At 38.2% G+C, this 13,592-nt stretch overlaps 1 protein-coding gene across 1 annotated transcript in view; it reads left to right on the top strand.

The window, feature by feature from the left end:
- The window catches only part of BMERB1 (bMERB domain containing 1), a gene marked incomplete at its 3' end in the record, with an annotated part of 85,637 nt that overhangs the window by 61,860 nt on the left and 10,185 nt on the right, over window positions 1-13,592 (top strand). Inside the window, 1 exon segment of the mRNA XM_072416863.1 lies at window positions 1,795-1,868. Within this exon segment, the coding sequence (XP_072272964.1) occupies window positions 1,795-1,868 (74 nt within the window).

Raw genomic sequence — 13,592 nt, 5'->3', positions numbered from 1 at the left:
ATATAAATGTATAAGAGATGTCCATTAAGTGCTGGTGGTGTATTAATATGGATGTGCGTGTATAAAAGATGTCCAACAATTGCTAATATGGTAGGTAAAAGATTAGAGTGTTTTTTAATTTATAGGTGCAGATTTAGAGATTAGGTAAGCAATGATGCTTAGAAACTTACTGGATATTTAAAAGGTGGAGGATAAGGAGTTTCCTTAGTTTGAAATGGTCCAAAGTACCCTAAAGAAAGATATATAATTTGTTTAAAGTATTAATACTTCAGAGAGAGAATATAGAATATTTCTATTAGACTCATAGGAATAATATCTTATATTAAGATAATATATTGGAAGGATTCTAATAATGAATACATAGTGTTAGTGTTAGATTAAAAGAAAATGACAATATTTGTTACATTGAATTTGAAATTGGAGACACATATCATTTAGATGGATGCAGAAAGGAATAGTGTTTGGCCAATCATAATAGTATCTAGTAATGGTGGGTATTCTCGTAATGATAATAATACTGTTTGGAAATCTTTCCAATCAGAGCAAAGTCTTTGTAATCTCAAGTTCTGACCTTTCGGGATCCCTCAAGTAGCATGTTTAGGATGTGCACTTTGAGCTAATAGATTGGTATTGCCCGCTGATTTAATTCGATAAAGAGTCATACCTAAAGTACCATGAATTTTTTTTAATATGGTCATATTCAAAAATGCAATTTTCTGGATATTTGTTGTCATGGTAAAAATTGATTTTAATGAGATGCAAAAATTGATTCAACAATGATTGTGGGTCATCCCACAAATGGAAGATGCTGCCTTAATACTAATACCATGCCAAAATATGGCACAGGTATATATCTGCATCTTCATTTTAAAAAATATTTCTCCGACCCCCCCTGCAGGTACAGGTTGGCATACGATGAGGTACATTTTATGCCTGCATAAAGCCATGGTCTAACATGGTCCTGGTCCAAGTGAGACTGAAGGGATAAACTCCTCCTGAAAGTAACAGTTCAGCCTTGTACTTGGAGAAGACATCCAAGTAAACCATATAGGTATGGGAATAGGGGGTACAGACTCAGAAAAAGCCAGAAAAATTATTTATGTTAGTCATATTCAAATAGTTTTTTTGGTGCCTACTTGGCCAGCAACTGTGATGTGAGGGGGATCAGTCCAGAATACAAAACAAAAAAACATACTAGAAACCCTACATATTCTAGGGCAACCAAACCAGTTCTTTTATCTGCATTCAGAAATGCATCCAGCTATTTCTTAAAACTATTTATTAAGTTTGCATAAACCAATTCCTGAAAGAGTCTATTTCACATTTTCTCAGTCCTTACTATGAGTAATCCCTGCAAAAGCGAATCATGCACCGCATGTTTTGCAATACCATATGCACTTGAGGAAGATCTTCTAGCCAAACCCTACCACTCTTTTGTTTTGGTTGCCTTGATAATTGAAAAATAAACACCCAGGTTCCTCTGGGTTAGCAGCATCTTAGCTCTAATCTAATTTCAGTATCTCTTCTAGAATCAGACTCCACCAAACTAAGCATCCTGCTACTTATTAAAGCCCTGAACTAATTCTCAAAGATAGGGGTACAATAGGGAATAGAATAGAACAGAAAGGACCCCCCCCCCACCTCCATCCCTGCCATCCCCAGAATCCCAAGTCATAAAGACCAATAAACTTCCTATATATATTTGGTAAATCAAAGCCGGTAAACTGATCTTTAAGCCTATAACTGGTCAATATCATATAAGTATCTATGTCAGTAACTTTTTGTTTCTTGCAGGATTGATGACATTCAACTGTGTAAAGAAATTATGAGCCTGAAGCAAGAATTGCAGACCATAGTAGATGTGCCTGGTAAGTGTTAACATTTTCTGTGAAAACCGTGAACCGTCAGTTGTGTGAGTAGGACTGTCAATAAATTGGGACATAATTAGAAAGATGCCTCATGTCTGTATAAAATAGGAATTGTCAGATTGTGCCTGTTGATCTGTTGGGAGGTCTCTTCGTTTGGGTCTCACGTCGTTCCGGTATCTGTCTTCGGCCCGGTGCAGACATCTTCTTCTCTCTTCTTCCGGGTTCTCCTTCCTGGTCACCCGATCTCACACTGCACGTCGGGTGATGTAGATAGGGACAAAAGATTGCTTTAATTGTTGCAATTGCAATTGTAATTTCATTTGTTTTAACATTAATGAAAGGGCTCCTTCTGCACATGCCCGAGATAAGGGCAAGCAGCCAAGAGATCAAAATAATAAGGGGAGATGCTGCACCCTTTTTTTACAGATGGTGAACCACTAAGCAGGGACAACTGCTGTACTTTCCTGTATGTTGGAGCACAGCAGAGTGCTAATTGCTCATCCTCCCCCCTCCCCTCCTTAAACAACTGAACAGCATTACGGTGCTCTTTCATTCTCCTGTCACTAGAAATGACCACAAGCAACAGAAATCTGACACTTATCTGACACCTTACACTGGAATGGCTTCAATAATAATTGTACTTTGAAAATATGGTAATCGCGTTTCCATCCTTCACTTATAAAGTAACAAATACTTACCCTGTTTAATGCTGTGCTTACCAAGTTCCTGGTATTTCCAGCAGCTGCAGTTATACTGCTTTGTTTGCTAAAGTTACACCTTTGCAATAACGCCCAATACATTCAAGAGGGCAGGTCTACCCACTCCATTGGAGTCTTTGGAACATGTGGACGTGCGAACAAGTAACTGTGATCACAGTGCTCCCGATCATTATACCACTCACCATAAAAAACCTTGCAGACTAGTATTGTGTCAATCTCCATTGTTATCTCAGAACATTAAGGTTTCTCAAAATTGTGACAGTGAAAATATTGCATTTTTAATGGGTTACATGAGGAGTTGGAGATTAGTGCCCTACTATAACTATTAAATTTTATTTTCTTGAACATCCAGTAGGATTCTTCTTTCTATAGTCATAATGATTATCTTTTATACCTATATATTTATATATTTTTTGGTCATTTTTTTTTTTTTTTATAAAAGAAGCCCCTTGTTCATGATCACAGATGTCATTTTAGAAGGTTTATTCTATCAGTATTAACATTCCCTTATTCCTGACATCAAAAAGCTTAACATGGAACTAAAGTCTAAATGTCCCTGCTTTTCTATTTATATTTCATCATTATTATTCTTTTGAACAGATTTCAAAAAATACAAGTACCTACAATGGTTAACAATTATAATTATTTTTACTTAAGTTTTAGCAGGAAAGCGTTAGTGCCCTATTTTTTATTGCCATCTATGTGCCAAAATGTCCCATCACTTGCTGCTCATCTCCCTGAAAAGGACAATTTTAGCAAAGGGGGAAGAGATTGAATTTTTCTTGTCCCAATTTTTCTTGCATGGACATGAACAGGAAGTGGGGTAACAGAAAAAAATGAATAAATAATAAATCTTCTCCACCCTTTCCTAATATTAATCCTTACTCTCCCAATCAGAGCATAATATTGAAATAAGAACTAGAACACTATAAAATTGTTCAAGCTGTCTTCCACTATGATAGTTTATGCATTTTTTACACCATTGTATTTTTAGGTAGTGAAATTAACACAAATGATTTCCCTACAAGTTTACCTTTGTTGTTATTTAGATTGTGTGTGCAGGAAAGGGGGTTTAATCAAATATTTATGGTAGTACGCTTTACTGTCACTTTGTTTACTTTTTACACTTTTTTTCTATTTAATAAATGTAGCTAACAAGAGGCCATTTTGACACAAAAATAGGACAAGTATAGCTGAGAGGTTCTGCAACCCTTAAAGTTAATCTTTTATCATACTTACTAACAATTGAAAGTGACAACAAATGGAAAGACAGTGACAAAGCATACTATGTCAAATTACACCCATAGTTACCTGGGTGGGGCATGGGCAAGGTTTGGCTATAGCATAAGAGGTAGTGATTAAAACAAAGTTAACAGGCCTAGCTATGGTACCATGTCCCTGAAATAATACAACAACAATAATTCAATATATGGGACTCAGTACACAGTATAATAAAACTATTTTACTTCATTAACAATACAATATCCATAAAAGTTAAATCAATAAAATCTCTTTATACATATTTCAATAATAGGCAATCGGATGTTCCCTGGATCAATAGTCTCTGTTACTTTACTTTAAAACATTAATACAAAGTTTTCATCCAGCTTTTATCCAAAGCAATGTATAGAACATATAAGAGCTAAGACTACTTCCTGTGGGACCCCTTTTCACATTTTTTTTTAAATTGTAATTTTATTAATTCTCCAAACAAAACACAGAAAAAAAAGAGAACAATAAATATAAAGAGAGGTGAACCGCATAGTACAGAAATAGTGACATGTGCACCATATAAGTATTACACAAAAATTACAAGCTCCTAGCAGAAAATAAAGAATAAAACAGTGCAATTCTTCTGGTTATGTGATAGTAATAAACAGAAATGGTTTCTCAATAATCATAAGATATGAACAGCAGAAAAAAATAAATAACAAGATATTTATTGATGCATAGAGGTTCAACAGCCAGATTGTAAAAGAAACAAAGATAGAAAGAAAGTAATAGAGGGAAATAAGGGTGAGAACAAGGGAGAATGTAGGACAAAAGGCAGATATGGCATTCAGTTAGGGGAGATTTCTGGTGCTAGTCCCAAGGTAGTTATAACAGGGGACATATTACCAGGACCTGAAGGAGAATTAGTAGTTATGTGTTGAAACATATTGGAGGTAGACAGCAAATAGGAGTCCCAAGGGGCCCAAATTTCTGTAAATTGTGGTCCATGAGTTGAACTTCCTTTATCCTAGCATATAAATTAATGATGCCCCGGGAAAAAATGGATTTCCAATGTCTGACAATAGGGTACCTGGCTGCAGTTAAAATATGACATGCTAATTTTCAATTCAGCTTAGAGATGTTAGATAAAGGAAAGCCTAATAAATGAGCTACCATAGATAATATATATAGTAGATAATATAGTAAGCAATCTGCCACAACCCTTAGCTATCCAGACTTGCTCAGATAGAACCCCAAACAAAGCCCACATTTGGAACAAAGGAAGAAAAGTCACCAGGTGTCTCAATGCAAATTGCACTACTAACCTTCAGAATATTTTAAAGAGGGGGCAACTCCAGAACATGTGATACATGTCCGCCTTTGCTGCACCACATTTCAAACATCTGGGGGACTCACTCAGTCCCATCTGGAATAAGCAATGATAGGCTCGATGGAAGAATTTAAATACCATCTCACTGTACATGGAGGAGGTATCAGCCCCTCAGGCTCTATGATAGTCAGATAAGGTTTCTGTAGGGGTTCTAGATGGAAGGTAAGTACTCCGTCTACTTAATCCCATTTCCCTCTCCTCATAATTAAAAATCGTTTTGTAACTAACATAAACTTTAGCTATCACCGTTTTATCTGGATTAGGTCTTGACAACATTTTATCCAGTGGGCTAGACCAGTCTCTATCTGATAACTTTCGCATAATTGTGGAAACAAATGAGAGAATCTAATATTCAAAAACTTTCTTTTCCATAAATGGATACAAAGATACTATTGCCGCATGTGAGACAGACTTCTTAGTCAAACTATTAACAAAAGATATAACTGCCATCTGCCGCACAACCTGATGTTTCCTTTCCGACCTGCCCTGGAGTATTATTGAAAGATCCGGATTATCTCTTAGTGGAAGGTGTAAGGATGAATGCCTGTTTAATTGAAACTGAATTCTAATTATTGCCAGTTCCACATCTGGAAAATTCAGCCCTCAATTTGTAACCAGCAGATGCATAATAAACATGCTCACCCTAGCTCATTTTTCTCCCCAAATAAAAGAACAAAACATTTTATAAAGATCCTTCAGATCTTGTTGGCGAAGTAAAATCGGTAGCATTTGAATAGTATATAGGAGTTTGGGAATAGTATCATCTTAATCAAACTCACTCTTCCCAAATAGGAAAGAGTGAAGGAAGACCATTTATGCAGGTAAACTTTGTTCTCCAGAGAGGTATAATATTAGTGCAAAATAGTATCGACAGCTTCTTTGTGATTTGGACCCCCAGATATTGCAGTTTCCTTGTACCAAACAACTGGATAAGAAGTTAAGAAGAACCCCATTTTGGTCTAACGACTGTACATTCAAGGAGCCTCAGCAGTGGGTCCAAGGCCAGAGCATTTCTGGTGGGTACCTCCACTCAATTCCACATGGGAAGACAAAGATCCATTAATCAACAACCTTGTTTGCAAGACTTATAAATATACTGGACAAATGATGAAAAATTATGGCTAAATGTACTTTGAGCCAATATTGCGTGTAAAAGTGGCCACTCTTTTTTATCAAAGGCCTTTTCAGTGTCCAGCCCTAACAGCATAGTTTTCAGGGATTTAGGATTAATTGCTGCTACCATAACTGCAATGGGCGTGCAGACCCTTATCGTTGAATGTTTACCTCGTACAAAACTCAATTGATGTTTGGTCAGCAAAAATGGTAAAAATTGTTAGAGTCTACTAGCCATTATTTTGGCCAAAATGTTATAGTCAGAATTAAGAAGCAATATCGGTCTATAGGATGAGACTAAAGTAAGATCCCTGCCCTCTTTAGGAATCAGTATCGTATGTGCTTCATTGAAGTCTGGAAAGGGGGCATGTTGTTGGAGTACAGCATTATAAACCTCTGTTAGGAGGGGTGCAACATCATCCTGGAGCAATTTATAAAATTCAGCCGAGTAGCCATCAGGAGAAGGAGTCTTATGAAAAGCCATGAACCTAATCATCCTCTGTACTTCTTCTAATGAAACTGATTCATTAAGAGACTCCCCATGTTCAGGTCCAAGTCTGGGCAACCTGTCTATGTCATCAAGTACAATGGGTTGCGCAGGTTGTGCCTTATATAATTGTCTATAGTAATCCTCGAAAATCTCATGTATGGCTTTAGAAGAACTCTGCGCCAGGATTTGGGGTCAGTAATCTGAAAAATATAATATTTGGGTCCATGAGGTTTGGTCAGTTTTGCCAGCAGGGAACCCACTTTATTGCCCCATCGATAAAATGTGTGCTTTTAGTAGCTAAGCTGCCTATCTACTCTAGAGGTAACATAGGTGTTAAAACATATCACAGCTTCCTGCCATTTAAATTTTGCTACCTGCGAACCATTCTCCAAAAAGGCAGTGTGGGCCCTAGTCATCTAGTTCTGTAGATCAGTGTACATAGTAAGGTGTTCCTTATGTTTACATTGAGTATAATCCATGAGATGGCCCCTCATGACAGCTTTCAGAGTACACGTGTCAGAGCAATTTGGTCGTGTCCCAATTCTCAATATTATTATCGAGACTGTTAGCCCATTGAACTTTCACATAATTAGAAAATTCAGAAGAACCCATCATAGCTGTCGGGAACTTCCATTGAAATGTCCTATTTAAAAGCGGTGGCAACTCTAGGGCCAATACTACTGGAGCATGGTCCGAAATAGTAAATTCTGCTATACAGCCTGTGAAAATCTAGAAAATAAGGATTCATCAACCAGCATGTAATCAATTCTCGAGAAAGACATGTGCGCTTTGGAATAGCACGTGTAACTTTTTTTCTCCGGGATTAAGGAGTCTCCAGGTATCTACCAAGGTTGTTTGGGTTATCAAGTGCCTAACTACCACTGAGGCCGCCCCTGATATATTTTGGGCAGTACTAGACTAATCTGGAACATCTTTTACAGTGGCATTAAAATCTCCTGCCACTATCAAGTTCAGGCAATTCTCTTCAAGAAATGTTTCTGTTAAGTAAGCAAAACGAGGTAGAGTTAACCGTATGGGCATATATTGAACAAAGTGAGTACCTTTGGCCTGCCACATCCTCCACCACCACCACATATTTATTCTCTTCATCTATGACCATGGAAATAATCTTAAAGAGGGGATTTTTATTCAAGAGAATCGCCATCCCTCTTTTTTTGGTTGCATAGGTAGTGGCTATTGTCTCCCAAATCCACGAGTCCCGCAAGGTGGCAGTATCACCTGTTTTCCAGTGAGAAAAATATATCCATTTTATTACGTTTTAAATGTAGTAGAACTTTCGTACGCTTCTGAGGATGACTTAAACCGGCCACATTCCAAGATTTTAAGCGTAATTTTGTCTGAGGTTTAACTGTTATAAAGGACTGGGTGTAAGATGGGAGTGTCATTGCGGCGCCCAGAAGAAGCAACCTTCATTCCAGCCTATCCTAGTAAGGAACTTCCCCAATCCCAGCCAGTCAGGGTCATTCCAATCTCATAGCAAGCAAGTCAAATATCACATGAATATTCTATTCTTATGCATATTAAACAGTAAACATGTACCTCTGAATAAAGTATATATATCTGGAAATCTTTATACTTACCTTTTAACCAATTCCTCTGTTTAAAATTATTAAAGACAGATCCCTGCCTTCCACTCCAGGTAATAGGGTGGCTCTTCAAAAAAAAATCTCTCTAAAAATTCATCCATATCTTTTATTAGTTTAGTTGCCCTTCCCTGTACTCTCTCCAAGTCCACAACGTCCTTTTTATAAACTGGTGCCCAAATCTGGACTGCATATTCCAGATGTGGTCTGACCAATGCTTTGTACAGGGGCAGGATTATGTCTCCATCTCTGCAGTCTATTCCTCTTTTAATACAAGATCTAATATTCAAAAACTTTCTTTTCCATAAATGGATACAAAGATACTATTGCCGCATGTGAGACAGACTTCTTAGTCAAACTATTAACAAAAGATATAACTGCCATCTGCCGCACAACCTGATGTTTCCTTTCCGACCTGCCCTGGAGTATTATTGAAAGATCCGGATTATCTCTTAGTGGAAGGTGTAAGGATGAATGCCTGTTTAATTGAAACTGAATTCTAATTATTGCCAGTTCCACATCTGGAAAATTCAGCCCTCAATTTGTAACCAGCAGATGCATAATAAACATGCTCACCCTAGCTCATTTTTCTCCCCAAATAAAAGAACAAAACATTTTATAAAGATCCTTCAGATCTTGTTGGCGAAGTAAAATCGGTAGCATTTGAATAGTATATAGGAGTTTGGGAATAGTATCATCTTAATCAAACTCACTCTTCCCAAATAGGAAAGAGTGAAGGAAGACCATTTATGCAGGTAAACTTTGTTCTCCAGAGAGGTATAATATTAGTGCAAAATAGTATCGACAGCTTCTTTGTGATTTGGACCCCCAGATATTGCAGTTTCCTTGTACCAAACAACTGGATAAGAAGTTAAGAAGAACCCCATTTTGGTCTAACGACTGTACATTCAAGGAGCCTCAGCAGTGGGTCCAAGGCCAGAGCATTTCTGGTGGGTACCTCCACTCAATTCCACATGGGAAGACAAAGATCCATTAATCAACAACCTTGTTTGCAAGACTTATAAATATACTGGACAAATGATGAAAAATTATGGCTAAATGTACTTTGAGCCAATATTGCGTGTAAAAGTGGCCACTCTTTTTTATCAAAGGCCTTTTCAGTGTCCAGCCCTAACAGCATAGTTTTCAGGGATTTAGGATTAATTGCTGCTACCATAACTGCAATGGGCGTGCAGACCCTTATCGTTGAATGTTTACCTCGTACAAAACTCAATTGATGTTTGGTCAGCAAAAATGGTAAAAATTGTTAGAGTCTACTAGCCATTATTTTGGCCAAAATGTTATAGTCAGAATTAAGAAGCAATATCGGTCTATAGGATGAGACTAAAGTAAGATCCCTGCCCTCTTTAGGAATCAGTATCGTATGTGCTTCATTGAAGTCTGGAAAGGGGGCATGTTGTTGGAGTACAGCATTATAAACCTCTGTTAGGAGGGGTGCAACATCATCCTGGAGCAATTTATAAAATTCAGCCGAGTAGCCATCAGGAGAAGGAGTCTTATGAAAAGCCATGAACCTAATCATCCTCTGTACTTCTTCTAATGAAACTGATTCATTAAGAGACTCCCCATGTTCAGGTCCAAGTCTGGGCAACCTGTCTATGTCATCAAGTACAATGGGTTGCGCAGGTTGTGCCTTATATAATTGTCTATAGTAATCCTCGAAAATCTCATGTATGGCTTTAGAAGAACTCTGCGCCAGGATTTGGGGTCAGTAATCTGAAAAATATAATATTTGGGTCCATGAGGTTTGGTCAGTTTTGCCAGCAGGGAACCCACTTTATTGCCCCATCGATAAAATGTGTGCTTTTAGTAGCTAAGCTGCCTATCTACTCTAGAGGTAACATAGGTGTTAAAACATATCACAGCTTCCTGCCATTTAAATTTTGCTACCTGCGAACCATTCTCCAAAAAGGCAGTGTGGGCCCTAGTCATCTAGTTCTGTAGATCAGTGTACATAGTAAGGTGTTCCTTATGTTTACATTGAGTATAATCCATGAGATGGCCCCTCATGACAGCTTTCAGAGTACACGTGTCAGAGCAATTTGGTCGTGTCCCAATTCTCAATATTATTATCGAGACTGTTAGCCCATTGAACTTTCACATAATTAGAAAATTCAGAAGAACCCATCATAGCTGTCGGGAACTTCCATTGAAATGTCCTATTTAAAAGCGGTGGCAACTCTAGGGCCAATACTACTGGAGCATGGTCCGAAATAGTAAATTCTGCTATACAGCCTGTGAAAATCTAGAAAATAAGGATTCATCAACCAGCATGTAATCAATTCTCGAGAAAGACATGTGCGCTTTGGAATAGCACGTGTAACTTTTTTTCTCCGGGATTAAGGAGTCTCCAGGTATCTACCAAGGTTGTTTGGGTTATCAAGTGCCTAACTACCACTGAGGCCGCCCCTGATATATTTTGGGCAGTACTAGACTAATCTGGAACATCTTTTACAGTGGCATTCTAATATTCAAAAACTTTCTTTTCCATAAATGGATACAAAGATACTATTGCCGCATGTGAGACAGACTTCTTAGTCAAACTATTAACAAAAGATTTAACTGCCATCTGCCGCACAACCTGATGTTCCCTTTTTGACCTGCCCTGGAGTATTTTTGGAAGATCCAGGTTATCTTTTAGTGGAAAGTGTAAGGATGAATGCCTGTTTAATTGAAACTGAATCCTAATTAATGCCAGGCCTGCCAACCTTAATACAAAACTGGATTTTGCACCACCCCGATTGGGAGTAATTCCCTATGCATTTGCAGCAAATATTTAAGGGCAAAGGCAGCAACAAATTTGTTGTTTCATAATGTGTTTGTCACTGTCACTGGTATTGTGGAGCCAATTCCTGAGATGCCTCGGTAATGCCGCCTAATTGTAGAGTTCCACATCTGGAAAATTCAGCCCTCAATTTGTAACCAGCAGATGCATAATAAACAAGCTCACCCTAGCTCATTTTTCTCCCCCAATAAAAGAACAAAACATTTTATAAAGATCCTTAAGATCTTGTTGGTGAAGTAAAATTGGTGGCATTTGAATAGTATATAGGAGTTTGGGGAATAGTATCATCTTAATCAAACTTACTCTTCCTAAATAGGAAAGAGTGAAGGAAGACCATTTATGCAGTTGAACTTTAGTGGTATAATATTAGTGCAATATATTATCAACAGCTTCTTTGTGATTTGGACCCCCAGATATTGCAGTTTCCTTGCACCAAACAACTGGATAAGAAGAACCCAATTTTGGTCTAACGACTGTACATACAGCACTGTTCATACACCCCACTGCGCGCTCACCCCCTTTGCTTTCATTAGGAGCGTTCGTCGTCCATCGTCTGTGGATCCGCCAGGACGGTCTTTCAGGTGATGGATGACGGGTGCTGTACACACGCAAGATGATCCTCTAATATCAGCCTTGAGCCAATTATCGGACGAGAACCATTGGACGTGTGTACGTAGCCTTAGAAGGCTCAAGATAGCCGGGAGGCTGGTCTTAGGTTTAGCGATATATAATGATAAATCATCAGCAAATGCTGTAATTTTCACTTTCTTAGTGCCTATAACTATACCTTTTGGAGAGTATTCAAGGAGCCTCAGCAGTGGGTCCAGAGAAAGCGGGAAAGCGAGCATCCCTGGTGGGTACCTCCACTCAATTCCACTTGGGAAGACAAAGATCCGTTAATAAACAACCTTGTTTGTGAGACTTATAAATATACTGGACAAATGATGAAAATTATGGCTAAATGCACTTTGAGCCAATATTGCATGTAAAAGTGGCCACTCTTTTTTATCAAAGGCCTTTTCAGTGTCCAGCCCTAACAGCATAGTTTTCAGGGATTTAGGATTAATTGCTGCTTCCGTCACTGCAATGGCCGTGCGGACCCTTATCGTTGAATGTTTACCTCATACAAAACTCAATTGATGTTTGGTCAGCAAAAATGATAAAAATTGTTGTAGTCTACTAGCCATTAATTTGTCCAAAATGCTATAGTCAGAATTTAGAAGCAATATTGGTCTGGTGGATGAGACTAAAGTAAGATTCTTGCCCTCTTTAGGAATCAGTATCATATGTGCTTCATTGAAGTCTGGAAAGGAGGCATGTTGTTGGAGTATAGCATTATAAACCTCTGTAAGGAGGGGTGCAACATCATCCTGGAGCAATTTATCAAATTTAGCCATCCGGACCAGGAGTCTTATGAATAGCCATAAACCTAATCATCCTCTACTTCTTCTAATGAAACTGATTTATTAAGAGACTTCCTATGTTCAGGTCCAAGCCTGGGCAACCTGGCTCTAGTTAACAAGTCATCAAGTACAACGGATTGCGCAGGTTGTGCCATATATAATTGTCTATAGTAATCCTCAAAAATCTCATGTATCGCCTTCGAAGAACTCTGCGCCAGGATTTGGGATCAGTAATCTGAAAAATATAATGTTTGGGTCCATGAGGTTTGGTCAAATTTGCCAGCAGGGAACCCACTTTATTGCCCCACCAATAAAACGTATGCTTTTGGTATCTAAGCTGCCTATCTACTCTAGAGGTAACATAGGTGTTAAAACATATCACAGCTTCATGTCATTTAGTTTTTAATTCTCTGGAAACCATTCTCCAAAAAGTCAGGGTGGGCCCTAGTCATCTTGTTGTGTAGATCAGTGTACATAGTAAGGTGTTCCTTATGTTTACATTGAGTATAATCCATGAGATGGCCCCTCATGACAGCTTTCAGAGTACGTGTGTCAGGACAATATGGCCATGTCCCAATTCTCAATTTTATCATCAAGACTGTGAGCCTATTGGCCTTTTACATAATTAGAAAATTCAGAAGAACCCATGAAAGCTGTCGGGAACTTCCATTAAAATGTCCTATTTGAATGCGGTGGCAATTCTAGGACCAATACTACTGGAGCATGGTATGAAATAGTAAATTCTGCTATACAGTCTCTGAAAATTTAGAAAAAAAGGATTCTTCAACCAGCATGTAATCAATTCTGGAGAAAGACATGTGAGCTTTAGAATAGCACGTGTAACTTTTTTTCTCCAGGATTAAGGAGTCTCCAGGTATCTACCAAGGTTGTCTGGGTTATCAAGTGCCTAACTACCACTGAGGCCGCCCCTGATATATTTTGGGCAGTACTAGACTAATCTGGAACATCTTTTACAGTGGCATTAAA

This window comes from Pyxicephalus adspersus, chromosome 7, assembly GCF_032062135.1.
Source record: "Pyxicephalus adspersus chromosome 7, UCB_Pads_2.0, whole genome shotgun sequence".
Taxonomy (NCBI): Eukaryota; Metazoa; Chordata; class Amphibia; order Anura; family Pyxicephalidae; genus Pyxicephalus; species Pyxicephalus adspersus.
Note: the sequence above shows the minus strand (reverse complement) of the source record. Positions and strands in the feature narration are given on the sequence as shown.